The sequence below is a fragment of the Polyodon spathula genome, chromosome 2, assembly GCF_017654505.1.
Source record: "Polyodon spathula isolate WHYD16114869_AA chromosome 2, ASM1765450v1, whole genome shotgun sequence".
Lineage (NCBI taxonomy): Eukaryota > Metazoa > Chordata > Actinopteri > Acipenseriformes > Polyodontidae > Polyodon > Polyodon spathula.
Window position 1 is genome coordinate 50,808,319 of NC_054535.1, and position 21,063 is coordinate 50,829,381.

Genomic DNA, 21,063 nt, shown 5'->3' on the forward strand with positions numbered 1-21,063 from the left:
TTTTTTTTTTTTGGCTGCTTGCCCGACGGGCAATCAGATTTTTTTACTCTATAACAAGGTAACGTTCTGTGCTTTAATCAAAACAGCGGTTTCTCAATGGAGATTCCCCTCTCACATCATCCCGGTAAAATGCGTTATAGAGGGATCAATTTTTTTCATTGGTAATGCCTGAGGGGTTTCTGGGGTGACGTACACGTAAACATTGCTTGTGACCAAATCCCGCAAGAATTGCCCAGTGTAATACCCCTGACAACTCAAAAAATCCAATCTAGTCAGCGCGCTGGTGGTGTATGTTGCGTGACTGTGTCTGCTCACTGAAACGCAGGGTAAAACGGACAATACGACAGCCAGAGTATATACTTTTATATTGAAGGCTATGATTTTTTAAACCTAGTTACAGACTAGAATTACAAGCTGCTGTACACTGCTCACCAAGATTAACATTTTGTTATCTTGTTACCTTTATTAAATTGTTAACGTTATTTCCCAACCCAGGAAAAAAAAAAAAAAAAAAAAAAAAATCGAATACGATAGTTATCACCGATTTAGCACGTAGCATGTTGACATCGCTTTTTTCATTTCTTCAATGTGATTAATAAAATGTACCTGTAATTTTATTATAAATGTATGGTGCTTGCTTGTAACTTACAGTACGGAGTGCAGCAACCGTGTCGGGTCCAAAACGTCAGCCGAGTGTAGATGTACTATTTACATCCTCGCTAATGTGGCCTTCATTATACGACTAAATATTGATTTTAAAAAAAAAAAAAAAAAACTGCTGCTGATGTCTGCTCGTACAGCTCTATGCAACCGGCACGGTAAAGCAACATTTGTTTTTTTTTTTAAATAAGGAACCAAGATTTAAATTAACATTTGTAATTGAAACAAAACAAACTTTATTGGTGCGTTGTGGATGCAGCATGTCACAAATAGGTACTGTACTTGTAATTCTACATTTATTCACATTATTATTATTATTATTATTTAGGGCTAGTAATGACAAATACTGTAATAAAGAAAATCAAAGAATAAAACAGTACTAATATTAATAATTTCGCTAATGCCTTTATCCAAGGTGACTTCCTTAACTTATATTGTTCGTTTTGGATTGTCCTTTTACTATAGCGAACAAAAGGCTTTGGACCCAAACAGGGTTGTTATAGCGATGGTGTACTGTATTAAGTATTTGACATATGCGTAATATACAACACTTGCACATTTTAATTTATAATGTGTGCACATTTGTTATTTTTATTTTTCACCTCCCATAGTGTTCAGAATTTAAAAGAGAGTATAAAGAAGTTTGGATCAGAATCCAATATCATCCCTTTTGAAAAAGTAACCTACTGCAAGTATACTTGTGCCAAAATTGTCTGGTTTTAATATGCTATTGGTACCATTATTCTATCCTATTTTGACATAAGTATACTTACAGTATACAACTTTATATATTCTTTTTGTAAATATTGCAATGTAGTTCTCAAATATTGGACCTGTCTTGATTGTATCTTCCTTCTGTTTTGCATACCTGCATTGTCTCTTGCTAGATATGCACCTCCAGATTCTGACAAATACTTTTAGAAAACCAGGAGCAACTTCTGCTCTGGATCAAAAAGCTATAATGCTCTGCGGCTGCCCGCCTATGTAGGTAACTATCAAAAAACTAGTAGAAACTAAATAAAACACAAGTCTGGTAAAAACAAATGGAAATCTGGAAAACGTATCGAATTTTGATGTTGAAAAAGTATTTAAGAACATAGTTTACAAACAAGAGGAGGCAATTCAGCCTATCTTGCTCATTTGGTTGTTAGTAGCTTATTGATCCCAGAATCTCATCAAGCAGCTTCTTGAAGGATCCCAGGGTGTCTGCTTCCCCCAAATTTATTGGGGAGTTGATTCCAGACCCTCAATTATCTGTGTAAAAAAGTGCCTCCCAATCTGTTTTGAATGCCCCTTTATCTAATCTCCACTTGTGACCCCTGGTCCTAGTTTCTTTTTTCAGGTCAAAAAAGTCCCTTGGGTCGACATTGTCAATACCTTGTAGAATTTTGAATGCTTGAATCGGGTTGCCGCGTAGTCTTCTTTGTTCAGGACTGAATAGATTCAGTTTTTAGCCTGTCTGCATATGACATGCCTTTTAAACAGGAATAATTCTGGTCGCTCTTCTTTGTACTCTTCTTAGAATAGCAATATCCTTTGGTGACCGAGGTGACCAGAACTGAACACAATACTCTAGATGAGGTCTTACTAATGCATTGTACAGTTTTAACATTACTTCTCTTGATTTATCAACACTTTCCACTATATATCTGAGCATCTTATTGGCCTTTTTTATAGCTTCCCCACATTGTCTAGATGAAGACATTTCTGAGTTGACAAAAACTCCCAGGTCTTTTCATAGATTCCTTCTTCAATTTCAGTATCTCCCATAAGATATTTATAATACAAATTTTTACACTTTTACTCTATTAAATGTCATTTGCCATTGTGTCTGCCCAGTTCTGAATCTTGTCTAGAGCATTTTGAATGACCTTTGCTGCTGCAACAGTGTTTGCCACTCCTCCTATTTTTGTGTTTTCTGCAAATTTAACAAGTTTGCTTACTATACCAGAATCTAAATCATTAATGTAGATTAGGAATAGCAGAGGACCTAATACTGATCCATGTGGTACTCCACTGGTTACCTCACTTAATTTTGAGGTTTTTCCTCTAATCAATACTGTGTTTTCTACATGTTAACCACTCCCTAATCCATGTACATGCATTTCCTTGGCGTGAGATACCCTGAGATACTGTAACTATGTTGAGTAGTGTACTTTGTACAAATCACAGTCCATAGGTCAGTTATGGGCAACTTGACTTTTTTTTTTTTTTTGACAACCAAATGTCGACAATGGACTGCCCGAAGGGCAAGTACCATTACCAAAATTGTGAGCCCTGTTATTGTTAAGCTACTTAATTGTTATCACTGTCAAAAACAATTTTGACTTAATGGAAATACTGAATTATTATATTTTAAAACAAAAAAACAAGATCAGAAAAAAACATTCAGAAAACACACACAACAAAAAAAGGATTTTATAGGGCCACACAAGGATCATAGTAGCTGAAGTTATGGTCTGTAGGAAAACTTGGATATATTATGAACTGATGATGATGTTAAGTTGGCACCTTTTTATAAGGCTCATTCTAGGTACACTTGCAGTAACAATTGTTTATCCATTTTTGTTTGAACTGGGAGCCCCAACATGTTTCTATCTTATTACACAGAAGTTTGATTATTAAAGAGGTCTTGAACAATTGATGGAATAGCAAATATTTCAGGGGGGTGGACACACATGGAGTATTTTCAAACAATGTTTAAATGTGTGTGCTTGACAAGTGGGTCCTGGCTCTGGTTCAAAACTAGATGGAATTCAAAATATTATAAATTGAGAGCCTCTATTTTTAGAAGGTTGAGTATTACTTACGGTATTTTTGTTTTCTCTTGTTGCAGATTTCGAAGCAAGTTTCGTAAGGCTGATGGACAAGATAACCAATGGCACCAGAATTGAGATAAATGAAACAGGTTATTTACATTCATACAAGTTTCTACATAATTAAGGGTAGTCATTGGTGGTTGTTTTTTTTTTTTTTTACCACTGTCTTAGCTTCACTAAGTGGATACTTGTCTGTTGAAGTGCAGTGTTTCCCCAGATTTCCATTTATTTAACCCCATTTAGACCTCTTGTACAGTATATCTTGGTTTTCCTGAATAGATAATCATCCTATTCATTTTTTTTCTGTTCTCCAGATAGCATATTAAAAAAGGGTGACACATGTTTGTGAAATAATGTTGTCACATTTTTACCACAGCAGGAAAAAAAGAATTGTGAATCTTCCATCATTGAGTGATTCCCCCCCCCCCCCCCCCCCCCCTCTGTTTTTAACCACTCCCTAAATTTTTTTTTGCAACTGTTCATTTTAACGCAACAGTACTCGCACAAGTTTTGTTCCCCATCATAACTGTTGCATGAAACTGGAGTGTAATAATCTAGCACCTCTGCACTTAAGCATTTGTGTGTCAGCTGACAAGTTCAGCTGATATCCCCTTCAACTCTCTCTGATTGGTTAAATGTTGTGTCAAGACGTAACACAGCTGTTGTGTGGTTCCAAGATTATTTTTTTCACCCAGCAATGCGCAAGTGATCTTGTCTGCTGGAAGTGCAATCAATGCTTGTTGTTAAAGGCACAGTAGCATCTGCAAGACGGGCGGATCGGGTTTTTTGAAAAAGCCTGGGGAGGACCCTGGCTGTATTAATTTTAAACAAGGATGAGAAATTGCTTAAGCTCCAAAGTTGAAAAAGCAAGACCAAAGGTGTGTTGGTTGGGTTTCCGGAGCACGATCCCAACTGGATGTGTAATTACATTTAAGATGCTGACAAACAGTTCGCATCAAGAACTTGATTTGTCTTATAAATTATTACACAGCTCTCACAGTAAAATCAGGAAACTGTTTTATTCTTTCACAACATTGCTTCTTTGTGCATTATTGACTTCTTTTAGGACGTTGTTTCCCTGCTTTTCTCCCTTATGAGTAATTAATCATATAAATAAGTTAGTCTGTGCTGGTTGTCTTTCATTGATGAGGCTAGGCCGTGCGTTTTCCAGGTATACTCTGGTGTCCAATTTTGGGGGCGATGGCTCTGAATTTCCATGTCTCTTCTGCTTTCAGGTACAACACTGTACTTCCAGCCAGGTCTGCTCTATGGAGGACCAGTGGAACATGACTGCAATCTCCAGCGCTCCATTGGCTACTACTTGGAAGCACTGCTGGCACTGGCTCCTTTCATGAAGAACCCACTCAAAGCTGTCCTGAGAGGTGTAACCAATGACCAGAAAGATCCTTCAGTAAGCCTCTTATTCTTATAGAAGTTAAACTGTCTTGATATGCGGAGATGCCAATTCCTATGACTGTACCATAGCAGGTACTATATTGGAGGTTCTGCTGTAGCACTATGCCAAGGGGGTATTAAGCTACGATTTTTTTTGAAAAAAAAGAAATGAAGGACACTCCATAAACATTCAATTAGTTCTTTTTTTTTATACTCATCTAAATATACATTTCCACTGTTGACAGTTGTATTATGGCACTCAATCTGGCACCCTAAAGCTCTTGGTACTGATAGACACGTTTCATTTTTACGCAACTGGTTTAGGGGTCCTTCAGAAACTGCCGTCTTGCATATTGCTTACATTATTAGATAATGAAATTTGAAGCAGAATCTGACTCCCCTCCCTTTAAAACTTAAGATCCCTCTCGGATTGTCAGAAATATGCTGCATCTGAGTGATTCTAGTACTCCCACTATGGAAATTGCTGGACAGATTTTTCTTGCAGCAAAAATTAGTTTCCCTGTCCTGTTAGAGCTTATTAACGCCTTGATTTGTGAGAGCTAGCAGCCCCTGTCTGGTCACATGCTGATGTTTCCTTCTTTCGCAGGTTGTCATTGTTGGCTATGGGAATTGCTTTGCGACCCTCTTAAAAGCTATTTACAATGATTTTTATTTGCATTATTACACATTTTTCATACTACAGAGGTTATGTAGTGTATACAACCAAACCAGACTGGCTTTTGTCACCAGGCGTTGCCAAAATGTAGTGTTCTTATGAAGTCGACAAGCCACTTTGTAATATTGCAGAGCACTAAAACCTGGCAGGTTTATGCTACAAATAATGGGCAGCAAATTTGATGGATCAGACTTAACAAAGCAAATATATATGTATATTTATATAAATATCATAGCTTTAATAATTCAGTAACAAAGGTCAATTTCAATTCAAAGCTTTTAGATTCATTTTCTACTAACATCAAAAGGCCTCTTTCCTCCAGTACAGGGAAAAAGACTGCTTTGCTTATTTTTTTCAACTATTTTGTGCTTTTAGAAGGAACATTGATGTGGCTAGAATTTGGAGCACTCAAGTGGATAAAAAAAATGCTACATGTGAATATGGTGTGTGGAATTTAATGTCAGATGCATGACCATACAACACATTATCATGAGCAAGTCTGATGGAAACACAAATCTTCTGTAATATTCTACTGTAGAAATAGCAATGTGGAGCCATTTGTCGTCATGATTTTTTTTTCATAGCATTTGATGGTAAGTATTTCACAGTTAAACATATTTATTAAAGCAGAAAAAAATTGCATTGACACATTCAAAATGAATCTTTCTCAAGAGTTCTTATACAACAAACATAACTATTTAAATGCTTAACTGTAAAAAAAAAAAAGTGTAAGGCTAAATTATAGAATATTTTGTCTTTTTTGTACACCTTTTTAAAGACATCCTGTTTTCACCGTAAGTGAATCAAACTAAATAAAAAATATAAATGTAAAAATTACAAGACACGTGATATGTCCCCCCCCCCCCCCCCCCCTTCTTGTACTGTGCAGAGCGCTCTTTAGTGTGTGTGTGTGTGGGTTAAATAATACATATGTGTATTTACTATAAAATGCACATTTATTTTAACATAGATTATACTTCATTGTGTGTAATTGAAATTTGTTTTCAGTGTTACTGTGACTTTGGCATTAGAATCCAGATTTATACAAACTACTGAAGACTTTTTTTTTTTTTTTTGCTGGTCCCTTGAAATTGGTATTAATAAGGATTGACTATTGGAAAATGGCCTATTTTATTTATTTTTATTTATTTATTTATAATACTTGCCAATCCTGTTGTCTTTACCCCCTTGCAGGTTGACTGTCTCAAAGCCACAGCCATCCCCTTAATGAAGAAGTTTGGAATTGATGGGGAAGGCCTTGAATTAAAGGTGAGGTCTACATGTATATTTTTTCAGCAACGTAGAAAAGTATTTGCAGTAATCCAATATTTAATTATGCTTATCATGGAATAGGGGATGAGACTTGTATACTATGGGCGTGACAGGAAGCAGCAGTTTAAACTTTGCAAATCAATAGCTCTCTGTATATTTATATGCCAAATTAAAGTGGTTGTAGGTAAAAAGAAAAAAAAAAGATTGCATGAATCTTAAAGCTGTTGTGCACTGCCACTGGCTATGTGAGCTACAGCCACTTTAAAGTAAGCAGGCAAAGAAAACATATTTTTTATCCCTTTAGCCAAGCATTTTTTAACGTTTTGGACCACTGTTTTAAAGAGCTATAGAAAACTTTTGAGACGGAGTTATTTTATTCCTCGTCATAACTTACTATTTTCCTCTGCTAAAAACGCATTGGAAGTTTTTTTTTTAAACATTAAAATAAGGACAAAATAAGTTGCCTAAGGCAGGGTTCCCCAATCTTGGTCCTGGGGACCCACTTTGTCTTCTGGTTTTCACTTAATAAAACCCTTACTTGAACTAATAATGTGCTTAATTAGACCTTTTTAATTGTTCTCAACTCCTAAAAAGCTGCTGATTATATAGTTAACTTGAAAATTGTATCGTTAACTTGAAATCTCCAACTGTTTTACGAGCTGAAAACAATTAAACATGTCTAAATAAGCTAATGAATAGTTCAGTTAAGGGTTCAATTAAGTAATTAACACCACTGGGGACCCAGGACCAGGATTACGAAACCCTGACCTAAGGTACCTTGGAGTAAAACAAAGGATTTTATTTTTCAATTGAACACATTATTGAACCTAGTTGTTATAAAGCTCAACAATCACCAAATTCACCAAATAGTGAACAGTTGCAAGGAAAACTTAGTTGCATAACAGTACAAACATTGTAACTTGTAACTGTAAACTGCCAAACGTTTGTACATCTCTGTCAGGATTGGTTGCATGTCAATGCACTCACTATCTGGGGTTTACATTTTATGGTCTTTTTAGTAACAGTGGGACCCTCTTCGCCACTGCCTCCAGTCTCCACAGGACCACTTCCTGCTGATTTCACTGCTCGTCCTATAGTGCTGAGTTGGTTGGTCATACATCCTTTGTGTGTGATATGTGATCTTGAGATCTACAACAAAACAGAAGTACAATAAAATAAATGTGAATAAGTACACACGTAGAAGTAGTTTACCACAGCCTTCATTTTATTATTACTTTTATATATCCATTCATAATACAGATTTAGAATGATAAATAGAAGTGTCTCTGCTCATCCTAATTTATAGCAAACTTTGTCAATTTCCGCATTACACTATCGTAATGAAAGAAACATTGCATAAAACAAATAGTTACTCATATTTTCAGTGATCATATAGAAAGTCACATATAGAACAGGATGTAATATGAGCATAAACAATACAGAGATTACATTTATTGTATGCATGCATTTAGTTTCAAATAAACACATTTCTAGACTTTATTATAAAAAATAATTGCATCCCGAGTGGCGCATCCGATAAAGGCATTCTGCGTGGAGTGCTGGATGCGCCCTGTAGCCTTGACGTCGCCGGTTCGAGTTCAGGCTATTCCACTGGTGACCGTGGATGAGAGTCCCCAGGGGGTGGTGGGCTTGGGTCGGCCAGGGTGTCCTTGGCTCACCGTGCACTAGTGACACCTGTGGTCTGGCCGGACGCCTGTGGGCTTGCTGTCCACCGACTGTGTAACTCTGAGGTGGCTGCATAGTGGGTCTGCAGTGCGAAAAGAAGCCATTGGCTGATGCACACGCTTCGGAGGACAGCGTGTGTTCGTCTTCGCTGCTCCCGAGTCAGCGTGGGGGTGGTAGTGGTGAGCCGAGCCTATAAATAATTGGCTATTCCAAATTGGAGAGAGAATGATTTAAAAAACTATTGGCGCACTATTACATTTAAAAAACAAACAAAAACATGTTAACCCTTTCAGGACCAAACATTTTTCAGTGGTATGCTCCCCCATGTCTGGCTGTTTTATGGATGTATTTTACTCTCTTCCTGTAAAAATTCACAAAAAATCTATTTATTACAGCAGTAACTTGGAAATGGTGTTCTTTTTTCAGGACACTGGGTAACATTATGAAGTGCTTCAGAAACCATATAAACTTTTCACTGCTCCCCCACCAACAAAATATATAAAATATATATATCAATATATATAAAATCTTTTTTTTTTTTTTTTTTTTTTTAATATTTCTAGAAACATTCAATCTTTCTCCTAAAGGAGTAAACATAAGACTAAAGGTAATCACGCTGGAGTAGCGACGTTTACCGTAAAAAGTTTTTCGTTTTGCGTGACCAAAGAGAACGATGATTTTCAAAGTTTAAATTTACAAAGCTCCTGAAAAAAAAAAAAAAAAAAAAAACCTGAATCAGACACAAGTCGTCGAGCAATCTGCGTTTCCCATTCTATTTAATAATGTTATGCATGTCTTGAATGTTGCTCCTGTACAGGTATTCAATTAATCTAGAGCTTCTGCTGCATTGTGTATAGAGGTGCTGTGTTAATTTAGTTTGACAGTTAGTTTATTAATGTTTAGTTTGTCTATAATATGCACTTGCCTATTGCTTTTCTCTTATTCAGTTCATTTCATGAGTTACTGCACATGCGTCATGACAAGTAATAAATGGTGATTTATTTATTGATTCATATTGTGTCTGGTGGTCAACTCCGTCCTAAAGAACACAAGGGGCGTTTGCTTAGCCGGAGATGACTGTATTTGTATTGTATACAGTACTCGGCTAAATGCTAATACATGTTAATGAAATTAAAAGGGCACATCTATACCTGTAACTAAATTATTTAATTATTGCTAAAAACAGCATAAAATGTGTACTTAAAAAAAAAAAAAAAAAAAAATCTGAAACATTTAAATATTTTTACAGCATGATTTTCACAAATGTGAAACTATAGTAAAAAATATTTAAATGTTTCAGATTTTTTTTTATTTGTATTTATTTAAGTACACATTTTATGCTGTTTTTAGCAATAATTAAATAGTTTTAGTTACAGGTGTAGATGTGGGACCAGTGTTCCAAAAGTGGATCTGTCCCGTCCAAAACAGGATGTCTGGTCGGTTTACTGAAACTGCTCATGTTTTCCTAGTACACTTGTGGGCAATGCCTGCGTTCTCAATGTCAAACAGACAGAGGCAGGGGATTCTAAAATACAAACACTTATTTGTGCTATAATGTGAGAAGACGTTTAGTAATTAATGTGGGGTAAATCTGAAACAAGCCTAGTTGCCACAAAACAAAACAAATACTATTTTCACACATACCTACAAATTTAACCTGTGATCATATTTGGATATTGTGATGGGGTGACATCAGACCAGGAAGAGAATGGAAACAATACTGCGAGTCAAGCGGTGATGTGTGTATTCATTAAATAAAATAGTTAAGACAACTAATGAACACAAAACACTAACACCAAACCCCAAAACAAGCATCATGCTGGTCCTTCCTTTATTTGAAAAATAAAGCTGTAAGCTTGTGGAAGTTTAATCAGTTGATTAAAGTTTAATCAATTTTTAAAAGAGCATCATCATCAGTGATGTGAACGGGGCTACCGGACATTCTGGGAAAACCTGGGATTTCCCCAGATTTCAGCCTTCATTCCGGTAAAAAACAATATCGGTGTGTTCTGCAAGTTAACAGCAGTGTGATTTAGATTTTGTAGTGCCATGAAAAATAAACAAACTTATGCATTATATGTTTAAGAATTATCATTGTGTATATCAGATGTTTTTAAATTTTTTTTTGTACATTTAATATGTTGTGATTTAGTTGACATTAGGAAGAAAACATTGTTATAATCTGCAGTTAACACAAAATGTTTTAATTTTTAAATTATGATTGTGTTATAATGTAACGTTGCTACTTGCAGTGAGTTGACGAAAAAAGTGTGCCTCAGTTTTTCACTCTGGAAATCTAGTAACTCTAGATGGTATGTAGAAGCACAAGCTTCAGGTCCAAAAGCCCTTCACTTTTAAACAAAATGCCGTATTCACCCCTAGAAGGAAATATTTTGATTTATGAAAGGCTTTGTTTTAAATTGTGTGACCAGTAGCACCATGATGTGTTAGTATTTAGTAAATAAACTTGTGTTCTGGGGGGGTGAATGCATCCAGTTCAAAGTTTAACTATTAAACAAATGAGGTTTGCTTCTGTTGAATAGCAACAATAAGTTTTTCATGAGGTAAGCAAATAAACAGGAGTTACTGTTTACGTGTACATACAAGAGTTGTGGGGATGTCGTATACAGTGTGTTAATTTTTTTAATTAGAGGGTTGCATGCAGTGCTCAGAGCGATCCTGCCGCGCTCTGTCAGACTGGTATACAGAAGAGATTAAAGAAGTGCTGGACAAGAGAAATAATGTGTCAGATATCAAATTGGATATGAGAGTGGCTTCATCACTGCCAGTCTGTTTGCAGTAAAAGTAGACCGGTCAGTGGATTTAAAAAAATGTGGAGTTCATGATGCGATCAGAAACCCAGGGGCACTGTAAACTGCACCTGCTACTGTAGTAGGACTGGTCTTTTTTATGTTAAGCATTTTTGGAGGTTGGCTGCCCAAAAAGTTTGAGAACCACTGGTTTAAAGTTGCCTTCCCTTCAAAGGAAAACCTTGGTAATGTGTTTGTGTATGATAAGTCAAAGTAATGATTGTTTTAACTTGTTGCCTGTTCAGGTTCTGAAGAGAGGAATGCCCCCTGGTGGTGGTGGGGAGGTTGTCTTCTCCTGTCCCGTGAGGAGGTTTATTAAACCAGTGCAGTTAACAGACCCTGGCAAAGTGAAGCGCATTCGAGGCATGGCGTATCCTTTTTCTTCTTTATTTCACTTACTCTCCCAAGACTTGATTTTAAAAGAAGTTTTAAAATACTAACCTGTTCCTGGGTGGGAAAAAGCAACCGTGCACACCATGTCAGGTGTTGAAACTTTGTTTCTTTAATTTGAGATGTGATGGTATGTCAAAGTCCCTTAAGTGTTCTGCAATCTGACTATGATGAAGCAGTTTACCTAAAGCACTATATTGAAAATATTTTCATTTTCTGAATTAACATAAAAAAAAAAACAATTGAGCCAAAAGATTGTCGGTACAATAAAAGGGGGTAAGAATTGGTAATCATCTGCAAATGCTTTAAAGATTTTAATGAACAGTCTGTCTCGCATGGCAAGAGGTGCCAGTTACAGCAGTTACCATTGCATTACCCTTTCCATTTAGTAGTACTATGGAACCAAGTTTATACAGTTTTACTAGATGCAAAAACCCACTCAAAATAACTTGATATTAATGGGACACTCATCAGAGAATGGCAACCAACCCATTTTAGAACGATCAGCAGCACACACAACCTGAATAGGAAACTTTTCTCAGTTTTGTGCTCCTTTTAAATGTAGAGTTTATGGTGTACCTATTGCCACCTAGTACTGTTTTTGAGAAATGACACAAAAAACAAGCGGCTCCTTGACAATTTATTGCAGATTTTCAGTAAGAGTCTCCCCACAGATTGCGAACAGAATTGTAGATTCTGCCAGAAGCATTTTGAACCAGTTTATACCAGACATATACATTTACACAGACCACATGAAAGGAGCAAATTCAGGAAAGTAAGTATACTTACTGTACAGCTTGGGGGGGGGGGCGGCGGCGGCCTGGCCGGCTGTGTTATGTGTGTTACAGTGCGCTAGATTTGCAAAGCGCTTTGCTCAATCCTAATTTTTTCACAAACATAACTATCATATCATTTTTTATTTATTTTTAAAATCATGAACAAATTGTGATTTGGGGGTTAAATCGTGTTTAACTTTAATCACTCTGTTAGAGCAAACTGTTAATTAAAAACTTTCATTCAAGTTGAGCTCTAAGTGCATTTAAAAGTCAACCTATTTGATTAATTGATTAAAACCCAGAGATGCTACTTTGTGTTTTTTATTTGTTATTTTTTTTTTTTTTTTTAATTATTTTAATAAAGCTAGTAAATATTTTTTTCATTATGGTGTTAGTTGAACTGTTGACATTTTTCAGGTCCCCAGGATTTGGTCTTTCATTAATAGCAGAGACAACGAACGGGACCTTCCTTAGTGCTGAAATGGCTTCCAACCCTCAGGGACAAGGGACTCCCATCCTCCCAGAGGAACTTGGCAAGAACTGTGCCAAGCTACTACTTGAAGAAATTTACAGAGTAAGCCTTTTAATATGAATTAAATCCCTGTAAGAGGAGCTTGTATGAGTGTATCAGTCTTGTAAGCCAGGGGTGGGAAAGGCTAGCCTTTCCATTTCCATTACCAGTGTTTTCAAGAAAAAAATAATCCTTTCCCTGTTGCTTTAAACTCTGGCCATATCAACTACACAGAATGCATGCCTCGAGACTGTAGTTGGTACACAGTCTTTTTCACATTTCCATTTTCATGTTTTATAAACCATTTTATCTGATTTGACATTCCCCTTAGATAATGCTACCAGGAAGGCAGTAGTATTTGTGCACAAAAACAAATTTCTAGTTGCATATATAATTAAATGTGCTTGTATTGGTAAGAAACAACTTTCTTTGTTAACTTGTCTCTGGCATCACTGATTGTTTGTGGCGTTTCAGAAAGTGCAGTTTGCCAAGCCTCTGTCTAAATGGGTTATTTTCAGATTTGGGAGGTGGTGTTTAGTGTCAACTGTCAGTGGAATATGTGAACAGTTGGCATAAGCACAGTTAATAATCCTTGAAAGCCTATTAGCTTTTGACCAATGCTGTAAAACCAAGTCTGGATTAGGCATCCATTTTACAAGCAAACCTGTCACCCATTTGCATTAGTTTGTAGTAATTTGGGACTTGCTTTATTAAATGAAAGTTTCCTCACTGTGGTATTGCTGTTTTTTCAAAAGCGCTTCATATAATTCTTGTTTAGTGAAACTACTAGCAGATGGTATTTGTATTAAGGAGACGTTTTCTGATGAAATCTAGTACTGTGTATAGTGACCGGCGTGTGATTGTGTCCTGAGAATTGAGGGGTGTGGTGAAAAGCATCTTTCTGTCCCAGTATGAAATTTTCTGGCTTTTCAAGCTTGCATACATGTCTGTATGTTACACTTACAAATGTTTATGACCATAAATGTGGATGTACATTCTGGTTATGTACTTTTTCATGTTACTGTTAGCTTTAATTACAGTTGTGGTTTTATTTTACTGTTAAACTTTTATAAATGCCTAAGGAATAATGAAGCAGATGTAGCTGTGTGCTTAAAACATGGAAATAAAACATGTAATATTTGGGTTAGACATTGTTGTTTTCAGATAAGCAGTTGAGTCACACAGTAGATTTAGTACAATAATCACATCTTGTGCTTTCTGCATACAGAAGGTAACTTTTACACCCAGTTGTAACAGAGTGGGCCAACTTTGGATACAAATACATAGATCCCCTTGTTTTTCGCAAATACGAAATAAAATTAAATGCAAATATAAAACAAAAAATCATAAATCAAACATAGAATTACATTTTTAAATTGGGAGGTTTGTTCAAAAATTACTTTAAAGTTATAGTTGTCAAGGCTTAGCCGTTACCATACATGGTCTGAAGGGAAATTGAAGCTCTGATTAGCTCTTGCGCAGATGTGTAATTTGGGAAGATACAGTTGTTAACCATTAGCTGTTAATTCCCTTTCCTCTTGGGGAAAATATGGCTGGTTTGCTTGTATTTTGTATTAGTATGCTAATTCTTTGTTTTATTTGAAGTGGTGCAAACTTTGCACTGGAGCAAATTCTGTTTTGGTTTTGAATGCAATTGAATGAGTGAATCTGCTTTGTTTAGTGTTTTAAATAAAATATATATAATGTGTGTGTGTATGTATGTATATAAAATATATATATAATGTGTGTGTGTATATATGTGTGCATATATATAATATATAAATGTGTGTGTGTATATATTATTTATTTATTGTATTTTTAAATGTGTGGTCCAGTGGTTAAAGAAATGGGCTTGTAACCAGGAAGTCCCCAGTTCAAATCCCAGCTCAGCCACACTGTGACCCTGAGCAAGTCGCGTAACCTCTTTGTGCTCGGTCTTTGGGGTGAGACTTTCCACTATGAAAGGCACTATATATAAAAATAAAAATGATTTACTGTAAACAGGCAGTTAATTAAAGAATGGGGTGTTGTACGGTACCGTTACTGACGCTAATGAGAAATTATGGAACTAAATTGTTTTTGAGAGGTCTGTTTGTCAATGTGGAAAAAAAACACAAAAAAAAATTAATAAAAAATATGTACGTGCAGTGCCTATAGGAAGTATTCACCCCCTTTGAGATGTTTTCACAGTTTGTGTTACAACCTGAAATCTTGATGCATTTAAATTGGATTTTTTTCCTTTGATTTACACAACCTACTCAACACTTTCAATGTGTGAAAAAATGGGGGGAGGGGAGGATGAAAAAACAAATCAATTAAAAATAAAAACCTGAAAAGTTTTCATTAGGTAAGTCTTCACCCCCTTTGCTATGACACTCCTAAATAAGCTCAGGTGCAACCATTTGCCTTCAGAATCCACACAATAAGTTAAATGGAGTCCATCTGTGTGCAATAAAAGTGGTTCACGTGATTTCAGATTAAATACACCTGTCTCTGTAACATTCCACAGTTGGGTAGTGCATTCAAAGCAAATATACTACCATGAAGACCTAAGAGCTTTCAAAACAACTCTGGGATAAAGTTGTAGAAAGACACAGATCAGGGGAGGGGTATAAAAAGATTTAAAAAAGGCACTGAATATCCCTTGGAGCACAGTCAAGTAGATCATTAAGAAGTGGAAGGTATACGGCACCACCCAGAATCTGCTTAGAGCAGGCCGTCCTCCCAAACTGAGCAGCCGGATAAGAAGGGCGTTTGTCAGAGAAGCCAACAAGAGGCCAATGACAACTGTGAACGACATACAGCGTTCCATGACTGAGATGGGAGAAACTGTCCATGTGTCAACAATAGCTAAGGCACTCCACAAATCTGGCCTGTATGGAAGAGTGGCAAGAAGGCCCCAGGCTATTTCTGAAAAAAGCCCATGTAAAATCCCACTTGGAATTTATAAAAAGGTATATGGGAGACTCTGAAAAGATGTGGAAAAAGATTCTCTGGTCTGATGAAACAAAAATTGAACTATTTGGTCTAAATGCAAAGCGTTATGTCTGGCGCAAACCCAACACAGCACATCGCCCAAGTAACATAATCCCTACTGTGAAGCATGGTGGGTGCAGCATCATGCTATGGGGATGCTTTTCATCAGCAGGGACAGGGAAGCTTGTCAGGGTAGAGGGCAAAATGGATGGAGCTAAATACGGGCAAATCCGTGAAGAAAACCTGTTTCAGTCTGCAGAAGACCTAAGACTGGGACAGAGATTCACCTTTCAGCAGGACAGTGACCCCAAGCACACAGCCAAAGCAACACTGGAGGGGCTTAAAAACAAAGGTGGTTCTACCAAGTATTGACTCAGGGATTTGAATACTTATCTAACCAAGACATTTCAATTTTTTTTTTTCTTTAACTGTTTCACAATAAAAACATTTCTTGCCTCTTAAGTGTTGACTAGGTTGTGTAAATCAAAGGAAGAACAATCCCATTTAATTGCATCAAGATTTCAGGTTGTTGACTTGACTAACATAACACACTGTGAAAACATCCAAGGGGGGTGAATACTTACTATCGGCACTGTAGTTAAAGCAGTATATACATCTATTTGAGTTATTTTATTAACTTGTATCTATAATAATGAAATTTGTGGAAAAAAAGACTGAAAACTATTTATTAAAAAAAAAAAAAAATTCACGGGGCTCTACAAATACACAACTGTAGTCAGAATGCTTTCCATTTGACTTGGTTCCTCAAGTTTTATATTTGATTCCAGCCTGAGTCATTCTAGTCTTGGAATCGTACCTAGAACCACCAAGTGTCCTGAGGTGTTTCTGCTTATTGGCAGTTAGTTATGGTCTAATGCAGATGGTATTCAAATATTTCCCTCACTGCAAAATATTCTTTTACAGTTTGTGTAAGCTCAGTTATACGCCTTCCCCTTTTCTTTCCTTTCCTCAGAAGCCAACCTTTTGTAAGCCATGTTAATCTTGTTGGTTCCAAAAAACAATATTTCTTCTGGTTGCTGAATGTTGTTTTTAACAGTTGATTACGAAGCATGCTAACTCTCTTGGTTTTTATGTATCTTTTTGTTGTTGATTTTTTTTTTTGTAGATGTCTCTTTCAATGATGACATGCATGGTAATGTACAATAATCAGAGTTGGATTTAAATTCAGCTCTGTGAAAATTAGGTTTCCTTTCAGCATTTTGTTATGGTAGTGTAACTTGTATTATAGGTTGTTTTGAATTTAGAGTAGAGTGTTAACATAAATAAAATAAATAATTAAACATTATTTACAGATGGTATGGAGAAACAAAATTTGAACTAGAAATGACAGGTGTTTGCCAAACATGTGAAATTGCTGTGTGTTGTAAATTCTTGTGATAGATCAATGAATAGCCAGTGAGTACATGTTCTGGGGAAACGGTTTGTTTAAACAGTCTACAGTTATGCCTGTTTCGTTCCCGTACCATTATAAAGGTCTTTACGAATGTAATAGTCAATCCAACATACCATGTAGAAGTTACAGGGGATGCAAACGTTCATTGAAACAGCCTAAAATGTAAGCCAAACACGCACACAATTATTCTGACAGTATTAGATGGTACTCTATACCTAAACTGGTGTTTTGAAAAGATTGTGCAAATTAAAATAATTACAGGTGTCAATAAAAAAATATGGCTTTTTCTAAGGCAAGTTTCAGGGATGTATTTTAATGTAATTGAAACTGTCCATGAAATGGTTGAGCACCGCAATATGGCTCTTGTGAAGTATTCTTTTTAAGGTTTTTAATGGGCTTGAAAAAAGAACATCTATCATTATTTGCTGGGTTCAGTAGAGTCTGAATATGAATGCAGCATATTGGCTTTGTGTTTATTTATTGAGCAGAAAACTACTGAAGCAGTTGTTACTATTAAGTTATGTTTTTGTTTGATCATTTTTGTTAGTATGGTTCTAGAAGACTCCCCTTGTAATCAATAGGGCTTAGAAAGGTCTGGACTAAATGATTAACTTTTTTTTTTTTTTTCAGAACATGTCATGAAGTAATTAATGTTTTTGTCCATTGTTTGAGTATTAATAATATAATAATAAATAATAATTAATAAAGCGGTGGGGGTTAAGGTTGCCCCAGTTGTTTCTACTGAACTTGACTTGTTTTTGATGCAAGTTCGATCCGCTTTGATTGTGCCTGAAAAACACAAACCAAGTTAGTAGAAACATTTGGGGTAACCATGCCCCCCCCCCCCCGCAGTTTTACAGTTGTGCCTATTTGCTTTGTGCTGTGCAAGGTTGCCCCAATGGTTTCTTGAAACTTTGTTTTTTTGATAACTCCACTTTTTGGACACGGACACAACGTGTGTGCCTTGCTGGTTTTTCACAAAAACTCACAAGTGTGGGTCACACACTGTGTGGTGTGGTGTATGTGATATATTATATACATATATTATATATATATATATAGTATATATATATAGATATATATGGTAATATATATATATTATATATATATATATATATATGTAGTATATATATATATATATATAATATTATATATGGTATATTATATATATACATATAGTGTATAAATATAACTTTATATATATTATATGTGTAAAATGTTAACCTTACATTAGGTTTTAATCAAGGAAGTACCTGTTCCCTTCAATTTCCTGCATTTAAAGTATACACTGATTTAACTAAATAAAAGTAAGGAGTCATCGCTTTAAAATAAAGTAATAATAATACAGTGATCAGGGCCGCCTTGTGGTCTAAACATTTAACTTTAAAAACTTGAAGAAAAATCTGTTTTTAACAAGAGTATCTAATGTTATTTTCAAAACCTTCAATAAATGTTAAATTTAAACTACATATTTAGAAAAACTTTTTTTCTTGAATTGAATTGTGAGCAAGTATATGTAATACTATAGATTTGCAGGCAAAGGGGAAAACCTGATTGTAAATTAAGATGTGGGTGGAGACTGAAAATTTTAGGGACTTTTCCAAAGGTCAGCATTTAATTTAATAAAACCTTATGCAAATGTTTTGAGTGGTGGTTTTATTTGTATGTTAAAGCAGATTCTAAGTGTTACCTGTCCTTATCTACCTGAAGTTAGAGGCAACAGTACATAAATTAGGCTGCAGTGAACAGTCTTGTAACAAGCAGAATAAAATAATAAAACTGATAACCTAAGCATACTATGAATTTTAAACTATGAATTTTAATCTATGTAAGGAAAACTTCAAAAAATATATATACTTATATATTATATACATATACTTTTGATAATATATATATATATATATATATATATATATATATATATATATATATACATATATATATATATTAGAATTGAATGGAGTGGGTTCAAGTTGCACCTGAAGACTTCTGGGACCCAACTGATACATTTGATAACTGAAAATACTGAGGATTAGATAATCTACACGTGTAGTAAATATATTTGATTAAAAAAAAAATAACAAAGCATTTACCCTAGATTTAAAATTGGGCTCAGGTGTTTTGTGTTGCCTCTTTAAAACATGTTCAAGATTGGTGAATGTATTGAATATGGGAAGGTGGCTTTGGAGGGGTTCATAGTAGCAAGTTTGCTGCAACTGCTTCTGTTTGAAATGTGTTTGGTTTGAGGAGGTGAGAAGTTAACAGAATTTATAGTCTGGTGCTGGAGCAGAAGCTATAGTTTCTCTTTGGATACAGGGATGGAAGGAAGCATTGTATTGCTTAACAGTTTCACCCACAGTGTATAGGTAACAAGCACAGATGTGTCTTAGTAAAACCAGTAATGGCTGAAACTGCTATGCAATAGGATTCTTATTTCATCTGTGATTTCAGCAACATGGGTAAACACTGGGCAACTGGGATAGAAAAAGTTTATCATGCTTGGTTCCAATTTTACTGCAGTGAGCTGTTCTTAGAGGGTTAAAATCATTTTACAATCAAAATGACACTGAATGGGAGTACAAACCTATAAAAAAAAAACAAAAAAAACTTGCTTTCCAAAAGTGTAAAATAGTTAAGTTGAGGCACATTTCGGGTAGTCCTTCATCAGTGTTATTTAACTGATTTAAGGGATAGCCAAAACGAGGTGTATTTTATATAGGTTTCACCATTCATTTTTTTGTTTATTAAATAAATGTTCTTGTACATGCATGAACTTGAACTGACTAGTCCTAAGTTGGTAACCGCTGACAATTTGTGTTTGCAGGGTGGCTGTGTGGATTCTGTAAATCAGAGCTTGGCTTTGCTGTACATGACCCTTGGACAGCAGGATGTTTCCAAAGTTCTTTTGGGCCCACTCTCTCCATACACGTAAGTTATTTTTCAACAGTTTTGGCTCACTGCAGGATCCAAAGTTCCACCTTGGCCCTTGAAATTCCATTCTCTAAATAGAGAGTTTCTATGTGTGGCATTTTCGTAACCCTTTCAACACAGTCACAAAAGTACAAAAGGCTGCTTCTGAAATGTTGAATGCACCATAGCACTGTGGAGTCTTCAATTTCTTTTATGGCTATTTTGAGAGCTAACACTGGCATTAGAAACTGTATGGTGATATAAAAAAAGCCATATGTTGCTATGGGTCTCTGATGGCTTGTGTCAGAGTCCTGTGCGGGTACGACCTGAACCTGCAACTCGCTGCAGCACCATCTTCTTACCTGCGTTCCGACCTGCTTTAATAAGACAGACCTGCAGCCCGACTCGGAACCTGCAACTGTTTGTCCTTTACCTACTGCCTGCGTCAGTCGACACGTTTACACACAGATATCTCTACCATTCTCAGATTGAGTTTATACAATAGGCTGTATAGTGTGGTAGTTCCCTCTAGTGGTCAGTATATATTTTCACATATTAACTTTACTTACTTTACTGTAAGATACATGTCTCTTCCTTTTGTGCCACCAGTTGAAAGGGAGCTACACCTGTGCTTTCGCTGAGATGTACCATTTTTGTGGCAGTCATACACAGACAGGTTTTACAAGCAACAAATCCAGTCACATGTTCATTATTTTCATTTGCTATGATTCCTAAAGAATTCCACACCTGATGCAGGACTCTAGCTTG

At 35.8% G+C, this 21,063-nt stretch overlaps 1 protein-coding gene across 1 annotated transcript in view; it reads left to right on the forward strand.

Annotated features, from left to right (window-relative positions):
* rcl1 (RNA terminal phosphate cyclase-like 1) overlaps nucleotides 1–21,063 on the forward strand; it is a 41,729-nt gene that overhangs the window by 9,380 nt on the left and 11,286 nt on the right. Inside the window, exons 2-8 of the mRNA XM_041224584.1 lie at nucleotides 3,497–3,568; nucleotides 4,715–4,890; nucleotides 6,745–6,819; nucleotides 11,564–11,688; nucleotides 12,358–12,483; nucleotides 12,902–13,058; nucleotides 20,210–20,313. Of these exons, the coding sequence (XP_041080518.1) occupies nucleotides 3,497–3,568; nucleotides 4,715–4,890; nucleotides 6,745–6,819; nucleotides 11,564–11,688; nucleotides 12,358–12,483; nucleotides 12,902–13,058; nucleotides 20,210–20,313 (835 nt within the window). The remainder of the gene's footprint in view (nucleotides 1–3,496; nucleotides 3,569–4,714; nucleotides 4,891–6,744; nucleotides 6,820–11,563; nucleotides 11,689–12,357; nucleotides 12,484–12,901; nucleotides 13,059–20,209; nucleotides 20,314–21,063) is intronic.